The 22525-nt window shown below is 44.4% G+C and overlaps 1 protein-coding gene across 14 annotated transcripts in view; it reads right to left on the bottom strand.

Moving 5' to 3' along the window:
- The window catches only part of LOC134220273 (disco-interacting protein 2), a 571865-nt gene that overhangs the window by 50678 nt on the left and 498662 nt on the right, over positions 1 to 22525 (bottom strand). For 9 of the 14 annotated variants that reach the window (XM_062699282.1, XM_062699283.1, XM_062699273.1 and 6 more), the window contains one exon: positions 11299 to 11589. The exons of the other annotated variants lie outside the window; for them this stretch is intronic. In XM_062699282.1, the coding sequence (XP_062555266.1) occupies positions 11299 to 11589 (291 nt within the window). The remainder of the gene's footprint in view (positions 1 to 11298; positions 11590 to 22525) is intronic. 14 annotated transcript variants of the gene reach the window in all.

Raw genomic sequence — 22525 nt, 5'->3', positions numbered from 1 at the left:
TAAACAAAACACAACAACAAATCGCACAGCACATGCAAAAGAAAGAAAAGAAAAAAAGTCAAATGAATAAACGTAAACCAAAAACAAACATTCGTAAGCTTATAGATGGATGAATGTATTCCTAAACCAAATAAAAACCATAACCAGGATATCGTACTTACTATTGGATTACCTAATCCCTAACGATTCTTAGAATACAACAACATGAGCAATATATGTTTCAATCGAAATAAATTCGCGATCAACTAGCGTCTGATTTTAGTTCCCACACAGAGCAAGAAAATGTAAATTTATATCACTCGTAAATACGTTTTAATTGCTTTCATCAGACGGTGGTTTTAATTGCGCTCTAGCTTAGACCCGATCGTCTGCTGTAAATGCAGCTTCTAGAATCGTCGATATCCAACGGAATTAAATAGAAAATCTAATAAAATCAGTTCTCATGTACATAGTTGTTAGTATAGATTCGTGATTGGTGATTATGAAGCAGGTGGCTGAAAGGACTGTTATTTAGGTTGTTTGTTAAACATGGCATGAGAATCATAGCACTTCCAAAGTTGATACGAACTTTCTCAAACACATAATCAATCCACTTGGCAGTAATAGTGCCGTGCATTATAAAAATAGTATTTTGACCATAACTCTTGAGCCAATATCCCGATCTGGCCAATTTTAGATGGGAAACAAAATGACAGGATTCACCGTCAAATGCAACTTAAATGCAAAAGGATAGGCTCAAGATAAGTGCCTAAAAGAGCACATACTTACAAACACATACATTTTACAGACAGACATCGAGAAAGGCAAAAATGGATAATAAGTACAAAAATGAAATTGTATATAAACGATTGTGATTAAAAGTTTATTCGTTCTACATAACCTAAAGTGCCCAGCCGTTGACGGCTTGCTATTCATTTCAACAGGATGGTCGACTTTTGCATACTAATCCACTCAGCTTGACGAATTGTGATGATGTCTGTCTGTATGTATGTATGTGCGGCAAAGAACTTAATCATTTTTCAAGCATTGTCTGTCCTTATCGATTACTCGCAACAAGTTGTATTTGACGAGGAATTCTGTACACTGACACAAATTCAATCATTGTACTTTTGTGTAGCAAACTATAGCTTCTTCTTCTTCATCTTAGTATTCTACTAGCATTTCCTCAGTTATTAATTTAAAGCTTTTCTATTCCCGCCATTGCATGAGTATGTATCTTGTGTGGCAAGTACAATGGATACACTATGCACTGGGTCTCAAGAAAGTTTCCAACCCGAAAACATCATAGACCGGACCGAGAATCGAACTTGCCATCTCCGGATTAGCAATCCTACGCCTTTGTTCGCAAGGCTAACTTCAAAAGACTCGGAAGGCTCTTTTCAAGCGGCTCGGAAGCATCCTTCCAAGAGGCTTGAAAGCCTCCTTTCAAAATGGCCTGAAGCCTTCTTTCAAACGGACCGGAAGTTTCCTTTGGAAAGGGCCGGAAGCCTTCTTTCAGAGGGTTTAACTCGAAGGACTTCTTTCAAAATTTTCGGAAGCCTCCTTTCAATAGGTTCGGAATCCTCCTTCCAAAAAGGCCGGAAGCCTTCTCTCAAGACCGGAAACCTTAGAAGGCTCCATTCAAGAGGTTCGGAAGTCTTCTTTAAGAGACTGGGAAGCCTCCTTTCAAGAGATATGTGTGTGTGTAGTCATGTCAACTGTTTGATTATGACATTTGCTTTTCAGTTGTAAATATGACATCGAATCAAAAGGAAAAACGCGTCAAAATTTTGCTCGCACAAGGCAAAAATCAGAACCACTATCACGCCAAGTTGGGCAAGGCAGACTTTAAACAGCTTTCTGGATCAGGACAGAACTATTATATGGCAACTGGAAGAGATTGCCAAAAAATTAAGATGTAGAAGTTTGCAAAGAAATATCTTGTGTGGCAGGCCATCAGTTCCTGTGTATAAAAGCGCGACATTTAGAGTAGAGTGGGGCAAGAGTACGTTTTCAATTTTTTGAATTAAAACGTGTATACACCGTTAGGCATAAGAGCATTAGGCATAACGGACGTTAGGCATAAAATGACCCTAAGAACAGCCCTTGACATAAAGAAGGCAGGATTATGTCAAACGTCCATTATGCCTAACGTCGCGGACCCAATTAAACAGTTTGATAGGTATTCTGACCAACTATTATTATGTGTAGTAATTGTAAAGGATTTGACGAAACAACAGCAAAGATATGAGGTTAGATAATTTGACTTTAAAGGGATTTTTGTTTGTGCTAACGTAAGAACTACACGACACTTAAAGACGCGACGCGAGACAAGACATAACACTTATTGTTCTTCCAATCGTCAAAGGAGTTAAAAATTACGTTTCTGTCGACCGGTTTCGGGCGCGATGTCACCCATCTTCAGGACAATGTCCGACTGGTTACTTTTAGGGGAGGCTAATGTATAGCTGTGTTGGTTAAACTGTAGAGGCAGGTCATTCATCAATGATTTTTTGGTGTTGGTGATGAACATTGATTCCCAAGAGTTGAGGTGTGATGGTTTCCTGATGGATTTGATGAGTTTTGCGCTGTTCCAATCAATTTCATGATTGGGTTCGTCCGTTTTCTGGCTGCACACACGGACGAACTCAATCATGAAATTGATTGGAACAGCGCGAAACTCATCAAATCCATCAGGAAACCATCACACCTCAACTCTTGGGAATCAATGTTCATCACCAACACCAAAAAACCATTGATGAATGAAGATGATCCCCCCATTATGTCCTGCCTCTACAGTTTAACCAACACAGCTATACATTAGCCTCCCCTAAAAGTAACCAGTCGGACATTGTCCTGAAGATGGGTGACATCGCGCCCGAAACCGGTCGACAGAAAGGTAAGAAAATGGAGAAAATCTTAGAAGAATTCCTGGAAGAATTTCAGAAATAAATCCTGGAGGAATTTTTAAGAAATTCTCAAAAGAATTCCAGAAGGAATTCCCGAAAGAAATCTCTGAGGAATTCCTGAAGAAAATCCCGGAGGAGTTTTTGGAGAAATTCTTTGAGGAAGTCCTGGAGGATTTCAGGAGCAATTCCTGGAGAAATTTCCGTAGAAACTGGGAGGAATTCTCGGAGGAATTGTGGAAGGAATTCCAGGAGTAATTCCCGGAGGAGATCCTTGAGGAATTCCAGGAAGAAATCCTTAAGGAATTACCGGAGGAAACCCCGGAAGAATTTTTGCAGCCATTTCTGGAAGAAATCTCATATGAACTCCCACAGGAACTTTGGGACGAAATAGCGGAGTTCTTCCTAGAGTTTTTCCCGGAAGAATTCCTGAAGACATTCTTGAAAGATTTTCTGGAGTAATTTCCGGAGGATTTGTTTAAGGAAGTCCTGGAGGAATTGCAAGAGGAAATCCTGAAAAAACTCTTGGTGGAATTCTTGGAACAATTTCCGGAGGAATTTTCAGGATATGCTCGAAGGAATTCCTGGAGGAAGAATATCCCGGATAAATATTTACGAAATTCCCGAAGGAATTCCTGAAGAAGTTATAGCTTTGGGAAGCTCGAAGGAATTCCAGGAGGAATTCCCGATGGAATTCCTGGAGGAAACCAAAATCCTCTCCTTCGGGAAAATCTCTGGTAGGTTGGGAAATCCTTCGGGAATTTATCCGGGAATGCCTCCGGAAATAATTTCCAGAGGAATTTCCGAAAAAAATCCCGAAGAAATACCAAATTTTTGGAGGAATTCCCTGGAAGTGCTGGAGGAATTCCAGGAGAAAATCCCGGAAAAACTCCTGGAGGAATTCCTGGAACAATTTCTGGAGGAATTTTCAGGAAATTCTCGAAGGAATTCCTGGAGGAAATCCCGAAGGAATTCTTGGAAGAACTCCCGGAGAAATTCCCGAAGGAATTCCCGGAGAAATTCCAGAAGAAATTCCCGCAGGAATTCCCGAAGAAATTCTCGAAGGAATTATCGTAGGAATGGATTGAGGTTTCGTACAGGAATTTATCCGGGAATTAGCCCAGAGTTCCCCCGGGAATCACCCCGGAGTTCCTCCGGGAATTACGCAGTGAATTTCTCCGAGAATTCCTCCAGGAATTCCTTCGGGAATACGTCCAGGAACTCCTCCAAGAATTCCTCCAAGAATTTTTCCAGGAATTCCTCTGGATCTACCCCCAAGAATTTCTCCAGGAATTTCGCCAAGAATAGACTCTTCTGGGAAATTCTTAGAGGACTTATAGAAATTCTTAGAGGAATTCTTGTAGAAATTCTTGGAGGAATTCCCAAAGGAATTCTCGGAGGAATTTCTGGAGAATCCCATCGAGAATTTCCCAAAAATTCCTCCGGAAGTTGTTTCTGGAATTCCTCCAGGAGTTTTCGCGGGATTTCCTCCTGGAATTTCTCCGGGACTTCCATAATCAAATCCTCCGAAAATTACTCCATGATTTTTTTCAAAAATGTCTTCAGGAAGGAGGAATTCTCGGAGGAATTTCAGGAGGATTTCCCGAAGAAATACCCGATGAAATTCTTGGAGGAATTTTTCCGGAAAATTTCTTCGGGAATTCCTCCGGAAATTGGAGTAATTTCCGGAGGAATTCTTGGAGGAATTCCCGGAGGAATCCCTGGAGAAATTCCTGGAGGAATTCCTGGAGAAATTCCTGGAGGAATTCCCGGAGGTATTCCCGGAGGAATTCCCTTAGGAATTCCCGGAGGAAAAACGGAAATGATTCACAAAGTCGGTTGCGAATAAAGCAGCTCTCAGGCATCATGAAGCTTTTGCGTTTGGTACTGTATTTGCTCCGCTTGACTCGCAACACCACCAAATCGACTAACGAATGAACACAGAAAATATTTTGTTTTTCGCCTACTGTTTTTAATTGTCAAAATTCCTTTGGTAATAACTCGAAATTTTCCTTGACCGTTTTCCTTGAGAACTGCATACTAGGCTTTAGCAGCGAAAGTAGCTTTTGCCGTTACCCAAAGTGTTGAAAAGTATTCAACCGTTTTAGATAGATTTATGATATCCTTGGTCATTCAAGCTATTCTTGCTAAAAAAGCTTTTCACATTACTTAAAGTTTCGATATTGAATTACATCGCTTAGAAGGTCAACGAAAATTTGGGTAATTGTTGCGATATATTTTGGGTCAACCAAACTATCCTTGAGTTCGGGACTTGAGATCTACAGCTGCGGAAGTAGCCTTTTCCGTTACTCAAAGTTTCAATATGTATTCAACCATTTGCATAACATCTCCTGGAAGGTCAAAAAATATCGTAAGATAGTTTTAATATATTCTGGATCATCCAAACTGTCCTTCAGTTTGGGACATGAATCCACTGGTGCTAGAAACGCTTTTCACGTAACTCAAAGTTTCAATATGTTTTCAACCATATCCATCACGTCTCCTGGAAATCTACAGACACCATGAGATAGTTTTGGGATATTCTGGCTCATTCCATCAGCTCAGGACTTGAGATCTAAAAATCTTTTTTCAGTATAAATAGTAGTTTGTGAACGGCACGGCAAGAAGGGGTTGTTTGCTTCTCTCCGAAGGTACAAATCTTACTGAGCGTCTGTTCTCCATATTAGGAGCGGCTGATCATCCTTCGAGTGCCAGCGAGGGACTCTAAGTGAAACTGCGCACCATGGTCCAACGGAATTAATAAGGAATGGTCCTCCGGAAAATTAGGTGGTTTGATGTCAGGCGCTGCAAACCAGCCTTTAAAAAAAACATACGCAACGAACAATCTACAAGAGAGTACGTACCGGAACCATCGGCGAAGACCACTGCGACGAAAAGGGACTAGCGATTGGAAACTCGGTTCGTGGAACTGCTAATCTCTCAACTTCATCGGGAGCACACGCATACTCGCCGATGTGCTCAAGGACCGTGGATTCGGCATCGTAGCGCTACAGGAGGTTTGTTGGAAGGGATTAATGGTGCGAACATTTAGAGGTAATCATACCATCTACCAGAGCTGCGGCAACACACACGAGCTGGGAACAGCTTTCATAGTGATGGGCGATATGCAAAGGCGCGTGATCGGGTGGTGGCCGATCAATGAAAGAATGTGCAGGTTGAGGATCAAAGGCCGGTTCTTCAACTTCAGCATAATCAACGTCCATAGCCCACACTCCGGAAGCACTGATGATGATAAGGACGCATTCTACGCGCAGCTGGAACGTGAGTACGACAGCTGCCCAAGCCACGACGTCAAAATCATCATAGGAGATTTGAACGCTCAGGTTGGCCAAGAGGAGGAGTTTAGACCGACTATTGGAAAGTTCAGCGCTCACCGGCTGGCGAACGAAAACGGCCTACGACTAATTGATTTCGCCGCCTTCAAGAATATGGCCATTCGCAGCAGCTACTTCCAACACAGCCTCCAGTATCGGTACACCTGGAGATCACCACTGCAGACGGAATCACAAATCGACCACGTTTTGATTGATGGACGGCACTTCCCCGACATTATCGACGTCAGGACATATCGTGGCGCTAACATCGACTCTGACCACTATCTGGTGATGGTTAAACCACAGAGAACAGACATGGAGGCTCGAACAAAATTTCTTGCAAAACATGTGTAAACAAACACACCGAACCTCAACGCCATCGACGTCGACATTGCAACTCACAATCTCATTTTGACAACACGATGGCGCTGCTATGCTCCTGCGTGCGTAACGACACTAGCGCACAGTGGCATTTTTTGATGACGCTAGCGCTGATTATGCTCGGGATAACGGCGACATTCCAAAGTTATTTCAAAATGAACAGTAAAAAGTTATCACAACATGGCGAGTGCAGCTTCAACGTCTGTTCTCTGTGGTTAAACTGTGCCCAAAACTATCCGTCATCAACAATGTTCGGTACCGACGACCGCCGCGGTACGACCTAGAGCGACTGAAGCAACCTGATGTCGCCAATGCATACGCGCAGCATCTCGAGGCAGCGTTGCCGGAAGAGGGTGAGCTCGATGGGGCCCCTCTTGAGAACTGCTAGAATACAGTCAAAGCAGCCATTAACGACGCAGCGGAGAACAACGTCGGGTATATGGGACGAAGTCGACGGAACGATTAGTTCGACGAAGAGTGCAGACAGATTCTGGAGGAGAAGAACGCAGCGCGGGCGGTCGCGCTGCAGCAAGGTATTTAGCAGAACGTGGAACGTTATAGACGGAAGCGGAGACAGCAGACCCGCTTTTTCAGGAGAAGAAACGACGCCTGGAAGAAGCGGAGTGCGAGGAGATGGAACAGCTGTGCCGTTCTCAAGTTCTATCAGAAGCTCAACGCATCCCGCTAAGGCTTCGTACCGCGAGCCGAAATGTGCAAGGATAAGGATGGGAGCATCTTGACGGACGAACGTGTGGTGATCGAAAGGTGGAAGCAGCACTACGAGGAACATTTGAATGGCGCTGAGAGTACAGGCAGTGAAAGTCAAGGCAGCGGAGGAGATGACTACGTCAGTTCAGCGGACGATGGAAGCTAACCAGCCCCCACCTTGAGGGAAGTTAAGGATGCCATGCAAAAGCTAAAGATCAATAAAGCAGCTGGTAAGGATGGTATCGGAGCTGAGCTCATCAAGATGGGCCCGGAAAAGCTAAGTCAGAATCTGGGAAACTGAACAGCTACCGGAGGAGTGGAAGGAAGGAGTTATATGCCCCATCTACAAGAAAGGCGACAAGCTGGAGTGTGTGAACTTTCGAGCGATCACTATCCGTAATGCCGCCTTCAAAGTGATATCCCAGATCATCTTCCGTCGTCTGTCACCATTAGTGAACGAGTTCGTGGGAAGTTATCAAGCCGGCTTCGTTGACGGCCGCTCGACAACGGACCAGATCTTTACTATACGGCAAATCCTTCAAAAATGCCGTGAATACCAGGTCCCATCGCACTATCTGTTTTTTTTTTTGTTTCAAGGCGGCATACGACAATATAGACCTCGTAGAGCTATGGAAACTTATGGACGAGAACAGCTTCCCTGGGAAGCTCACCAGTCTGATCAAAGGAACTGTGGATGGTGTGCAAAACTATGTGAAGATTTCGGGCGAACACTCCAGTTCGTTCGAATCGCGCCGGGGACCAAGACAAGGTAATGGACTTTCGCGCCTGTTGTTCAACATTGCGCTAGAAGGTGTCAAGCGTAGAGCCGGGTGTAACAGCCGGGGTACGATTTTCAACAGATCCAGTCAATTTATTTGTTTCGCGGATGACATGGACATTGTCGGCCGAACATTTGCAAAGGTGGCAGAACTGTACATCCGCCTGAAACGTGAAGCAACAAAAGTTGCACTGGTGGTGAATGCGTCAAAGACAAAGTATATGCTTGTGGGCGGAACCGAGCGCGACGCCTGGGAAGCAGTGTTACGATAGACGGGGATTCCTTCGAGTTGGTTGAGGAATTCGTCTATCTTGGATCCTTGATAACGGCTGATAACAATGTTAGTCGTGAAATACGATGGCGCATCATCTGTGGAAGTCGGGCCTACTACGGGCACCAAAAGAAACTGCGATCAAAAAAGATTAACCATCGCATCAAATGTATCATGTACAAGACGCTAATAAGACCGGTTGTCCTCTACTGTCATGAAACATGGACAATGCTCGAGGACTTGCAAGTACTCGGAGTATTCGAGAGACGGGTGCTTAGGACCATCTTTGGCGGTGTGCAAGAAGACGGTGTGTGGCGGCGAAGAATGAACCACGAGCTCGCCCAGCTCTACGGCGAACCCAGTATCCAGAAGGTAGCTAAAGCCGGAAGGGTACGATGGGCAGGGCATGTTACAAGAATGCCGGACAGCAACCCTGCAAAGATGGTGTGGAGCTCAGCGAGCGAGGTGGGCAGACCAGGTGCAAAACGACTTGTCGAACGTGGGGCGCATTCGGGGATGGAGATATGCGGCCTCGAACCGTGTATTGTGGCGTCAAATTGTTGATCCAGTGTTATCTGTTTAGATGTAAACTAAATAAATGAATGAGTAGTTTGTGCGACTATTTGCAAAAAGATGATTTAAAAGATGATAAATACTACGAGTGCTGAAATAATCGAGTTTTGCAACAAGTTGCACACGCTATTTTTTGCAATGACGAAAAATGGGCTTTAATATTCCAATAAATCATGTTGCTGCAGAGAACAATCAGATTTCATTTTATCGTGCTACATTGCATAGCTCGACATGCCATGAAGCGATAGATGAAACTGCCTTTGGAGATTTTGGATGGCATGTCCATCAAACTATTTAATTTATTACGCGACGCAGAGAATACACTATTTGACCACATACCCAAACTTATTCAGTAAAATGTAGTCATGTAAGTACTGTTTCATTATACCATTCAAATGAGTGTTATAATGGATTTTTTGCAATTCCTGATCATAATACCTGATTTACAGTTTGTTTTTGAGTGATAAAACGGCCTACTTTTCTATTCCAACGAAATAACTATTATGCAACTCAAATGAGTTGCTTGTCGAACTATGTAATGTGGCACGATAGCATGGAATATGCGAAATAGTCTGTACCATTTTGGTACAGATTTTTCATATTAAAGCCTATTTTTTGGCATTGCAAAAAAAATAGCGTTTTCAACTCGTCGCAAAACTCGATTTTTTCAGCACTCGTAGTACAACTCGTGCTGAAAAAAACATCTTTTTGAAACTAGTTGCATAAACTACTATTATGCAACCCATTTTAGTTGCATAATGGCCATTAAAGCACGGCACCCATTCCATTGGTATGGAAAAGTAGGCCGTTTTATCACTCAAACACGAACTGTAACCTGGTTTTACGATCAGCAATGACAATGATTTCAAAAAATCTTGTTTCGTGTCTCGAAGTCACTGTATGTATGTGATTATTATAGTTAAATATATCAAACACCATCTGGTAGAAGGGCGAATGTCGCAAGAGAAGATTCTCTTCGTCGACTTCTTTTCATTTAAATAAAAGTGACAGCAGTGGATTTATTTGCGCTTTATAACCTCAGAATGCAAGTTCACATTTTCCCTATATTTCTGAGTTGATAAACCGCAAAGAAATCATCGGCTTGTCACTTTTACTTGAAAGAGAGGAAGTCGGTGGGGAGCATTCTCCATCAATTTTAGAAGAACCCTCTCAAATTAAAAAAAAATGTCAGAAGTACCCCCACCAATTAATTTTCTGACTACGCCACTGCTTACGACAATCACCATTATAGGCATTATAGGGCACTGCACGGAAACATCTCTTTCTCTTTCGTTCCTTATAAATTTTGACGTTTACTGGCCTTGTTGCTTTCTAATTTCTTTGTAGCGAGAAAGAGACAAAGCAGTCCGTGCAGTGCCCTATTCCAGATTAAGCTTGGATATATCGGAGGTTCGATTGGCGATTAAAAAAACTTCGTGGCTGTATTCAAGGGCAGATAGGATGACCAAAAACATATCAAAAGATGTGGTGAATATGGTTGAATACATTTGAAAACTTTGGGTGACGTAAAAGGCTACTTTCGCAGCTGTACAACTCAAGTCCTCAAGAACAGTTTGGACCATTCATAATATTCCATAACTATTTAACGATGCTGGTTGGCCTTCAGGACATGTTGTGATTTTGATTAAATACATATCAAAACATTGATTAACGAAAAAGTACTGTAGCGTTTATCTACGTAGCGTGATCTACGAAACTCATAAACAGTTTGGACGACCCAGAAATTCTGGGCCAGAATATACTAAACTATGACACAATAATGTCCGTTGATCTACCATGAAAATGTAATGGATTTTTCGTCACTAAAAGCTTCAATATGTAATTGAAGCTTTTAGTGACGAAAAAAGATAGTGTCGTGGATGTACGTAGATCTTATGTTCTGAGCTCAAAGACAATTCTGATGATCCAAAATAACCCTAAAACAATCTTACCAATCTTACAACACAAAAAGATGACACAATGTTAGCATACAAATTATTTTATGAACTTTACTTCAAATTGCAAATATAGTAAAATCTCTAATAAGAACTATCAGTCACATGCGGAAACAAAACCCTTTTAAAATCAACAGTAAAACAAACAGACTTAACAAAAAATTAAATAACCTGATGTATGAAAAAGCGAATTGATAAACCAACTTTGAAGTGTTCAGTTTCTGGCACTTCAATTCTAAATTAAGCCAAACATTCTATTAACGTCTAAATATAGCGTTTCCCAAAATTTCTGTTCTGTATCTGGCTTTGTATTCGAATGATATGAATTGACGAGAAGATGATCGTGCAGCGATTTCTAGATATTATGATGGGTTCGATCGAATTGTTGTTCCCAATGAATATTACTGCTAACCTGAGTGGTATCGCTTTTCGTTATGGGTAACCCTTCGCTGGGTACTGCGTCTGGTTCTGTTTTGGATCTGCTGCTGCTGCTGCTGGGAATGGTGGTGTCCGCCACTGGAGCGGTCATTGCGCTCTCGGCTACCACCGCCGCCACCACCTCCTCCGCCTCCACCGCCGCTTCCGGAGGAGGCAAAGATGTTCTGCTTCTGCTGTGATGAAGGGTGGTGCAGGTGCGATTGGATGTCATTTACATAGCCTGGGTTATTTCCACCACCACCACCACCATTACCGCCTCCGCCACCTGACGGCACAAATTAGGGTCAACACAGCAAGAAGTTAACTAATGGGATTACACAACAGCGAACTACAGCTACAGGCGGTTAATGCTACGTACACTTATATGATATATAAATACTCTCGGATATTGACGGCAATTTCCCTAAATTGTGGACCTACGTACGCACCATGTGTGGTTCGCGATGGGACACAGTGGTCGAAAGTGCAACGAATTCAATCATTAAAATATGTTACGCATACACAACTAATAGGAAACGCGTAGAACTATGTCTCTATTTTACACGATTTCAATAGAATCAGCAGGGATTTCCAGTCGGATTAAAAAAATAAATAAATAAAAAATGCATACGGATTTACTGTGGGTGTTTTTTTATCGTTGGTAAGAAACAATTCTTATTAACGGGTTGACATCAAACTATCGTATGAAAACCAACATTATTCGACCACAAGGTCAAAAAGAGCAGTGATTTGTACGTTCAATGTCGTAGCTTGATGTAGTCGCCATTGGAAATAGAATATTCTTGAAAATGAGAAACCTACAACTGTAAAAAGGCCGACTATGGCTTTTAAGTGTCTGAGATGCACCATGAACAAGCATGCACGAGATCAAGATCCCTTGACGAGACAGGAAATTGAGGTAGGTCGATCGTAAACTCATCTTGCCTATAACGAACAGAGTTTCAGAAATACGATTCGATCAATCGACTTATGTACACATATCCAATTAGACATAAGGTGAAAAAAAAATCATAATTGCCAATTATAAGCGTGTTTTGGAATAATTTGTTTTGGTCTTCATAGCGCTACATTTTCGACCATTGTACGGGTGCGTGGAACATCACAGAAAAAGGAAAACCGCACGCATTTTCTTCCGCGTGTGCGCACCGACCGTGTAAACGTGCCGCCTTGACAGTACCATACCGTATCGGTCTATCGCCGACGACGTACAATATAAATATTTGTAGCTACCTCCTTCCCCGAAGAAACGGAGTTAATTGACGGGCGAAAGATAATGTTGATGCAATTTTCCACTTTCTTGTTAATTATCGCCTCCACCTCCTTCCCCGTCGATGGACGACTATCTCGCAATAGTTGAAAAGTGGATGATGGGTGCAGGAGAAACCAAACAGGCGCTGAACACGGGGAAGGGTGCAAATAAACACTGTCCTAAAGAGGCGCACCCAGAGATCTATCATTTGTGTGTTCTGTTCATTCATTCGCTCTCGTCTCGTTCGCGGTTTCGGAAAGGTCTGTCCGCGCGCGCTGTTCGTAGATCGCATCGCAATGATCGCGAAAAGTGAGTGACACATTCTTTCCGTAGTTTCCAGTCAGTTAAGGCATTTGTTGCACTTTCTTCGCTCCTTTGACGGAGATGTGGTGCGATTTTTCTCTAGAGCCCTCTAATTTGTGATAAATTGAAGCGTTTTGCACTGGCGTGACAAATCGCAGCCTTGCTGCTCAAGATAATTAAGTAATTGAAGAATGTTGCACCCAATGGTTGCACAGAGGATGAGTATTAGGGAGGTGTGCTCGCATTGACGAAGTGATCATGATGAATTATGAGAGACTGCTTGATTTATTTTCAGGGTAGAAGCGATTAATAATTATATTTTTCCCTAAATAATGCATTTTTTTATAATGTGAATTTTCCAAAACCCTATCAAATACTAGACATTTTTAATATGAAAATGGATGTGGTCTATGTGTTCAAACGCGTTCAAACGCCTACTAATTAATCAACATTTACCGATTGCACAAACCAGATTGAAGTTTGGTGGATGATCACGAGATCGTTCTGTGTGTTAATCAATACACGATCATACACGCAAATTAAAAGGATCAGCAGCTTATTTGCAACATATGCGTTTTGGAAGTTCATGCTTTTTTATGTCAATTTTTTTCTTTTTCCTGGTGTGTTACGAAGAAAGATCTACCAGCCTTTCAAACTCTGACGAAAACATACAAAACTTTCTCACAGTAAATATATTGTAGTTCCTGTTAAAACCGAAAAGAGCTCGGGCGGCAGTCGAATTTCCTCCCCCATTATCAAGTTTATTCACAAAATCTCATTTAAATGCGGTTTTCATGTGTCCTTTATTCACGCCTTCAATAACATCTCTTCCAGATCTCAATGATTGTTTGAAAAATCCTTAAAATATTTCCAGAATTATAAAACAAAGGATAAATTGATTAAAAAAATCTCACAAAATCTAAAAAAATAGTGCAAATATTAGGATTCTCAAACTAGTTTGCGAAGCCGCAATTCTTTTGTATGAAAATATCAGAATTTAATTAAACTCTTACATAGAGATATTGCATTGAAATTTTATTAAATATCAACAAATCATCTTTGTTTCTACCTTTATCAGAGATTTTCTTGGGTTTTTCAACTCACTGTCGCAACATGTAAGATTTTTTTCATTCAAAATATGTTTTTGTTAACTTGAGTCGTGAGAAAATAAACGACTTAGCCCTTTACGTACTTAGTTCACGGGCCTCGCAACCTTCAGAGTGCTAAGAGTTATCATAAAATCAATTGCATCAAACGATCGCAGAAAGGCGAAATGATGTCCATCATTAGGCGGGATGCTGCCCTGAACTGGTAAAATAATAATATATAAGTTCTTCATTTCTTCTGTTGAAGAGTTCGACCGAGTAGTACGCGTAAACATTAGAAAATGGTGCAAACGCCATCTTCTTAGATTACGACAGAGTAGAAGTAATCCAGTGCCAAGGACAGGATTAAATCGCCAAAGCCGACGACCTGGTCGAAGCGCTAAAAGGTTTCTAAAGCCAGGATAACGCGATTCGGTTACGGAAGAGTTACATAGATACATATCTGTCCTCGTTCTAAGTACCACTGGCTGACCCAAAAAGGTACTGGATGAGGCCATGTTGAAGGTAGAATATTATAATACATGTCTGGTGCAGCTGTTCTCAACGTGGGGTACATGTACCCCTGGAGGAACCTTCGCTGGCCCTAGTGGGTACCTCGGACAAAAATGTGTAATGGCGGATGTGTTACAATTCCAATCAAAACTCATTGATGGAGTGTAATTTTATTGTTTCAAAACATTGTCTTTTATGTATGTATGTATTGCGATCAGTAAATCAAAGCCTATTGAATCTGTGGGCTATAAACAATAGATCAAAAGGACAATACGTCGAATGAACAATTTTTTTAACATTTTAGTGCAATCTACCATTTTTTCAACGAAGGTAATGGAAATCTGCGACCAGACTCCTGGGGAGGCGAACCCAGGTAGTGTGGGAATGGGATCACCATTTTCGACCCACTAAAACCAACTCTTTCCTCTCCAGTCATTCCCCCGGCCCACAATTAAGCAATACTTCGTTTCGGGGATGACTATTGCGCATTGCGCCCAATTGTCTACTAAGACGGAGGCGACCCTAGGTTGGTAGCTCCTATGCAGCTCCTACCTTAGCTACGAGGCAGACCCTATCATGTCTCCTATTTTTGAGGTGCTGAAGAAGCATCAACCCCCCGATATTCCTGCCAGTCATAGCGAGACTTTCGAGTTCCCTAATTCTGAGGTGCGTCAGAGGTATCTGCTCCCCGACACTCCTGCCAGGCCTAGCGTCACGCGTGCCTAACACTCACCTACCCGGACTTTGGCACCCAACAGGGACACCCTATGGGTATCGTGCAGGAGATACCCCCCTGTTGGTAGTTCGTAGCCCAGGTAGTCCTCGATCAGTGTGGTGATCACCCCGTCCAACAACGGAGTGGCACCACTTACCTTACACGTCTTCAATTTCTGAGGTGCCGCAGAAGCATCAACCCCCCGACACTCCTGCCAGGACTCACCAGACTTCAGTCATTCAAACACTACTGACCATGCGTACCATGCGAGGCTTACTTGTGTGCTCTGCTCACCCTTGCACTCGGTCCCTTACTCTGTGGGGGTATTGCGAGTAATACCCCCAGCTCCCTTCCGCTACATGTGCACCACTTGGGGGTGTGTGCGTGTGGGTACCACCCGCTTGCCACCGAAGCAGCCCTCGCTCTGTGGAACTCCCACAGGCTCCGTTAACGACCTGTCTAATTGTTTCACCCCCCAGGTCATTCATCATTTCGGCACGGGTCGCCTGACACCTTGGGATTCGGGGTTAGGGACGCCATATTGTCAGCTTCAGTGTTGTACTGAGCCTGGCGATATGGCCGAATTTAATTACCGTTACGCACTACTTCCACTGGTGACTGCCGAAAATGACACCAGCAGAGAAATTCGGAGACGCATAGTGGCTGGAAATCGTACGTACTTTGGACTCCGCAAGACGCTCCGATCGAATAGAGTTTGCCGCCGTACCAAACTGACAAACTACAAAACGCTAATTAGACCGGTAGTCCTCTACGGACACGAGACCTGGACAATGCTCGTGGAGGACCAACGCGCACTTGGAGTTTTCGAAAGGAAGATGCTGCGTACCATCTATGGTGGGGTGCAGATGGCGGACGGTACGTGGCTTAGGCGAATGAACCACGAGTTGCATCAGCTGTTGGGAGACCCATCCATCGTTCACACCGCGAAAATCGGACGACTGCGATGGGCCGGGCACGTAGCCAGAATGTCGGACAGTAACCCGGTGAAAATGGTTCTCGACAACGATCCGGCGGGCACAAGAAGGCGAGGTGCGCAGCGGGCAAGGTGGATCGATCAGGTGGAAGATGACTTGCGGATCCTCCGTAGATTGCGTGGTTGGCGACGTGTAGCCATGGACCGAGCCGAATGGAGAAGACTCTTATATACCGCACAGGCCACTTCGGCCTTAGTCTGAATAAATAAATAATAACTACTTCCGAGTATCCATATCTCAACGTAACGGGAATTGCAATCTACCAGATCGAAACAAAATGTTGAATAATATGTGTGTTGTATGAAGTTGAATATGCTTTTCTTTTAAGATGCTTGAAAGCCTACTTTCCAGAGACTCTGAGGCTTCCTTTAAGAAGCTCGGAAGCCTCTTTCAATAGGCTCTTAGGACTCCATTCAAGAGGCTCAGAGGACTCCTTTCAAGACGTTCGGAAACTTCCTTTCAAGAAGCCCGGTAATCTTCTTTCAAAAGTCTTTTCATGAGGCTTGGAAGCCTCCCTTCATGAGGCTTGGAATCATCCTTCAAAGTGACTTGGAATCCTCCTTCAAAGTGGCTCTGAATCCTCCTTTCAAGAGGCCCGGAAGCCTCCTTTCAAGATGCCCGGAGTCCTCCTTTCAAGAGGCCCGGAGGCCTCCTTTCAAGAGGCTCGGAGTCCTCCTTTCAAGAGGCCCGGAGGCCTCCTTTCAAGAGGCTCGGAAGCCTCCTTTCAAGAGGCTCGGAAGCCTCCTTTCAAGAGGCTCGGAAGCCTCCTTTCAAGAGGCTCGGAAGCCTCCTTTCAAGAGGCTCGGAAGCCTCCTTTCAAGAGGCTCGTAGGCGTCCTTTCAAGAGGCTCGGGAAGCCTCCTTTCAAGAGGCTCAGGCCTCCTTTCAAGAGGCCCGGAAGCCTCCTTTCAAGAGGCTCAGAAGCCTCCTTTCAAGAGGCTCAGAGCCTCCTTTCAAGAGGCTCCGGAAACCTCCTTTCAAGAGGCTCAGGAAGCCTCCTTTCAAGAGGCTCAGGCCTCCTTTCAAGAGGCTCAGAAGCCTTCTTTCAAGAGGCTCAGAGCCTTCTTTCAAGAGGCTCAGAGCCTCCTTTCAAGAGGCTCAGAAGCCTCCTTTCAAGAGGCTCAGAGCCTCCTTTCAAGAGGCTCAGAGCCTCCTTTCAAGAGGCTCAGAAGCCTCCTTTCAAGAGGCTCAGAAGCCTCCTTTCAAGAGGCTCAGAAGCCTCCTTTCAAGAGGCTCAGGCCTCCTTTCAAGAGGCTCCAGCCTCCTTTCAAGAGGCTCAGAAGCCTCCTTCAAGAGGCCTCAGAGCCTCCTTTCAAGAGGCCTGGAAGCCTCCTTCAAGAGGCTCAGAAGCCTCCTTTCAAGAGGCTCAGGCCTCCTTTCAAGAGGCTCAGGCCTCCTTTCAAGAGGCCTGGAAGCCTCCTTTCAAGAGGCTCAGAAGCCTCCTTTCAAGAGGCTCGGAAGCCTCCTTTCAAGAGGCTCAGAAGCCTCCTTTCAAGAGGCTCAGAGCCTCCTTTCAAGAGGCTCAGAAGCCTCCTTTCAAGAGGCTCAAGCCTCCTTTCAAGAGGCTCAGAAGCCTCCTTTCAAGAGGCTCAAGCCTCCTTTCAAGAGGCTCAAGCCTCCTTTCAAGAGGCTCAAGCCTCCTTTCAAGAGGCCTCAGAGCCTCCTTTCAAGAGGCCTGGAAGCCTCCTTTCAAGAGGCTCAGGCCTCCTTTCAAGAGGCTCAGCCTCCTTTCAAGAGGCTCAGAAGCCTCCTTTCAAGAGGCTCAGAAGCCTCCTTTCAAGAGGCTCAGCCTCCTTTCAAGAGGCTCAAGCCTCCTTTCAAGAGGCCTGGAAGCCTCCTTTCAAGAGGCTCAGAAGCCTCCTTTCAAGAGGCTCGAGCCTCCTTTCAAGAGGCTCAGCCTCCTTTCAAGAGGCTCAGAAGCCTCCTTTCAAGAGGCTCAGAAGCCTCCTTTCAAGAGGCCTGGAAGCCTCCTTTCAAGAGGCTCAGAAGCCTCCTTTCAAGAGGCTCAGAAGCCTCCTTTCAAGAGGCTCAAGCCTCCTTTCAAGAGGCTCAGGCCTCCTTTCAAGAGGCTCAGGAAGCCTCCTTTCAAGAGGCTCAGGCCTCCTTTCAAGAGGCTCAGGAAGCCTCCTTTCAAGAGGCTCAGAGCCTCCTTTCAAGAGGCCCGGAAGCCTCCTTTCAAGAGGCCCGGAAGCCTCCTTTCAAGAGGCCCAGAGCCTCCTTTCAAGAGGCTCAGAAGCCTCCTTTCAAGAGGCCTGGAAGCCTCCTTTCAAGAGGCTCAGAGCCTCCTTTCAAGAGGCCTCAGAAGCCTCCTTTCAAGAGGCTCTCAAGCCTCCTTTCAAGAGGCCTGGAAGCCTCCTTTCAAGAGGCCCGGAAGCCTCCTTTCAAGAGGCCCGGAAGCCTCCTTTCAAGAGGCCCGGAAGCCTCCTTTCAAGAGGCCCAAGCCTCCTTTCAAGAGGCCCGGAAGCCTCCTTTCAAGAGGCCTGGAAGCCTCCTTTCAAGAGGCCCGGAAGCCTCCTTTCAAGAGGCCGAAGCCTCCTTTCAAGAGGCCCGGAAGCCTCCTTTCAAGAGGCCCGGAAGCCTCCTTTCAAGAGGCCCGGAAGCCTCCTTTCAAGAGGCCCGGAAGCCTCCTTTCAAGAGGCCCGGAAGCCTCCTTTCAAGAGGCCCGGAAGCCTCCTTTCAAGAGGCCCGGAAGCCTCCTTTCAAGAGGCCCGGAAGCCTCCTTTCAAGAGGCCCGGGAGCCTCCTTTCAAGAGGCCCGGAAGCCTCCTTTCAAGAGGCCCGGAAGCCTCCTTTCAAGAGGTCCGGAAGCCTCCTTTCAAGAGGCCCGGAAGCCTCCTTTCAAGAGGCTCGGAAGCCTTTTTTTAAGAAGCTATGAAACTTTCTTTCAAGAAGCTCGGAAGGCTCATTTTAAGAGGCTCGGAAGCGTCAATACTAAAAGATCGGAAATCTTTCTAGAGGCTCGGAAGCTACTTTGAAAAGACTCGAAAGCCTCTTTTCAAGAGGCTCTGAAACATTCTTTTTTTAAGAGGCCTCAATTCAAAAAGATCGGAAGTCTTTCTAGAGACCCGGAAGCCTCCTTTCAAGAGATCGGAGGCCTGCTTTCAAGACGCCTGGAAGCCTACTTTGAAAAGACTCGAAAGCCTTTTCTCAAGAGGCTCTGAAACATTGGAAGCGTCCTATCAAAATGCTCCTTTTAAGTGACTCGAAAGGCACCATTTAAGAGGATCGGAAGCCTCCTTACAAGAGGCTGGAAAGGCTCCAATAGTCATGAAAGTCCTGTAGGGGATCATCCACATTACGTAACGCTTAGAGGGTGAGGGGGATAAGCGAAGTGTGACGATCCTTACAAAAATTTTAAATGTTTCATACAAAAAGTGTGACATAGGGGGGAGGGGGTTTGAAAATTACCAATTTTTGCGTTACGTAATTAATGGATCTCGTTCGGCATTGTGGCCTTTTAACTTGTATTCGCCTGTATTTTTCCGTTAAAAATTTTATTTGTCCGGTCAAAGTTTTTATCGTTATTGTTCCGTGGCGTGTAACTTTAAGTTAAGTGCTTGAACCGCCAAGTCAGCGTCAGTTCATTAACCGTAACTGACCCGGGTTGACCCCGGATCTATTTCGCGAGAGTTGTTCATCGTAACATACCCACCCATACTTACCTCCCTCGGTGGAGCGGGTGCTCGGTATCGTCGTCGAATTTGAACTATAGTGGAAAGCGAACGAGAGGAAAGTGAGACTTAAGTGGATCAGAAAAAGAAAATCAAGAACCTCCGTATTCGGTACTTTCGGTGGATCGTGATTGGGACCCGATTGGCCTTGAAGCTAAGTGAAAGAGAGTGGCGAAGAGAATAGAGCTCTGATTGGTTTTTCGGTTTCTGTGGTGATTAGGTCTCGTCTCAGTTCGGAAAAACGAACCGAAGAAAAACGAGTGGAAGGGTTGCACGGCGGCAGCTGCCGCTGTGGCAGCGATGGCGGAGAATGAATCCCCATGGATGAATGATCCACCTCCTGGAGGAGCCAGGATGATCGACGGTAGCTTTACTGGTCCTACTATTCCTTCGTATATGGATGGCAACAATAACCACGGTACTCTTTACGTCCTAAGAATGTCAGCGGTAAACGGTTCTCTTCCGAAGTCTCCATTCTCAATCAAGAAATCCATACAGCAGCAGGTCGGCGGGAAGATAGATGGTGCGTTCCCTGAACTCCAAGGGACTTCTTACGCCCTTAAGGTCAGAAGTATCAGGCAATGTAACTCCTTATTGCAAATGAACAAGCTGATTGATGGCACGAAAATAACTGTGGTTGAGCATCCGAACCTCAACGTTACGCGATGTGTTGTCAGCTGCCGAGACGTAGCTAGCATGTCCGAGGCCGAATTATTAGCTGAGCTGAAAGACCAGGGAATAAAACAGGTGAGACGAATCACACGCAAGAATGGCTCAACAAAAGAAAACACCCCATCCATCGTTATTACGGTTCGTGGAACCGTCATGCCCCCCTACATCGATTTTGGATACATTCGTTGCCGCACGAGACCCTACTATCCGTCCCCAATGCAATGCTTTATCTGCTGGGGATTTGGCCATACGAGTAGCAGGTGCCAGGCTAAACAGCCAATCTGCGGCAAATGCTCTAGGTCGCATACCATCACTGAGGACAACAGTTGTCAACAGGAAAAATTCTGCTACAAATGTCAAAGTAGTGAACATGCACTATCCGAACGATCGTGCCCTTTATACAAGGTGGAATCCGAAATCCAGCACATTAAAATTGATCAAGGATTGTCATATCTAGCGGCGAAACGAGCCCTCGAGGCTCGGAATGGCCCTAGAGCATACGTCAACGTGGCTCAGGTCGAAAATGAGGAGAAATTTAATCAATTGAACAGCCGAATTGATCAACTAATAGCCCAAGTTGAAGAAAAGGATAGGATTATTGACGAACTGCGTAAGGATCTGTCGAATCGAAACCAATCAAAAATTGTACCTTCTTTAAATGGAACCAGTGATACTACATCGCCTAAAGAACTTCGTGCATTAGTCGATACGCAATCCGCCCAAATCGCAGCTTTAGCAGATCAAGTCAACAACTTTCTGTCAGCAGTAATGCCGGCCCAATCTGCTCCCGCTGCTAGTCATACTTCAGTGCCAACTCAAGTTTTGATGAAACAAGTCACGGACGTCAGAACTCCTTCCATCGAAAAGCCGATTACCCCCAGCATTGTGATGCCCAATATGATTAGTGACACCTCACCGGACTCAAGCCCCAACAAGGACATCATTCTCACATCACGGCCCGTTAGAACCCGGCAAAGTAGCTCGCAATCTAAATGCCTTAGATCCGATTCTCCATCCCCTGTTGAGACACCCGTCTTGAAACCTCCAAAGCGCCAGAATAGTTATATTACTGGTACTGACTCAAATCAAGTTCAAAAAAGGATCAAACCTCAACAACCAATATCGTCCGCATCTAAAAAAGGAGTTAAAAAGCCATGTTAAACTGTTCCAGTTAAGTATTTCATGGAACGAAGATTGTCATCTTGTCTATGCTGGAACTAATACGTCGGTCGTCCTGCTTCCCGCCATCATCGTCATCGTTTGGCCCTAACGTTGTCGCCTGAGTAGCCCGCCTGCCAGTTTCGACTGGACCAATATTGATGACCGATTCTCCACCGCAATGAATTTACCCTCATCGCTAGTAGTTAAGAATAATTATTTCTTATCGTTTTCTGCAAGAAATCACACTTGAACAAAATGTTAAACCATTACACTAACAGCATTCCCTTTACATTCGTTCCCCTTTTTCTTTTCTGTTTCTAATGTTTACTTAACACAATGTGAAATCGAATGATAGGTAAGAAGAAAAGGAAACGAAGAGAAGAGAGAGAGAGAGAGAGGGAGGAAAAAAAATACCTGTCATGTGGAATACATAATTTTACAATAAATATTTTCGGTTCAGTGGATCGCTTATACGCTCCTCTAGCGGACAGTAGCGAGAATCATTATCCAACAAGGTTGCCGATAGATTTAAAATAGACTTACGCCAAACAAAATAGTTGCTTCAATGCTCAATGTAGCTATGTTCATGTTTTTAATTAGCAATATTTTAATGTGTTAAAATAGAATGTAATCAATGTGCAATTGCGTGACCCCTTCGGTTGGGCACGAAAAGAAGGTTCCTTTAACCTTCTTTTTCTCTCTATAGTGATGAACTTAAATATAATTTAAAAAATCACTTTAATAAAGAAATAAAAAAAAAAAAAAATTAATGGATCTTCCCTAGGAAGCTTGATCTATAAAATGACGGATTTATGAAAGTTTTAACCAACTTTATGGAG

The sequence above is a fragment of the Armigeres subalbatus genome, chromosome 3 (assembly GCF_024139115.2).
Source record: "Armigeres subalbatus isolate Guangzhou_Male chromosome 3, GZ_Asu_2, whole genome shotgun sequence".
Lineage (NCBI taxonomy): Eukaryota > Metazoa > Arthropoda > Insecta > Diptera > Culicidae > Armigeres > Armigeres subalbatus.
This window is presented reverse-complemented; position numbering and strand designations above follow the sequence as displayed.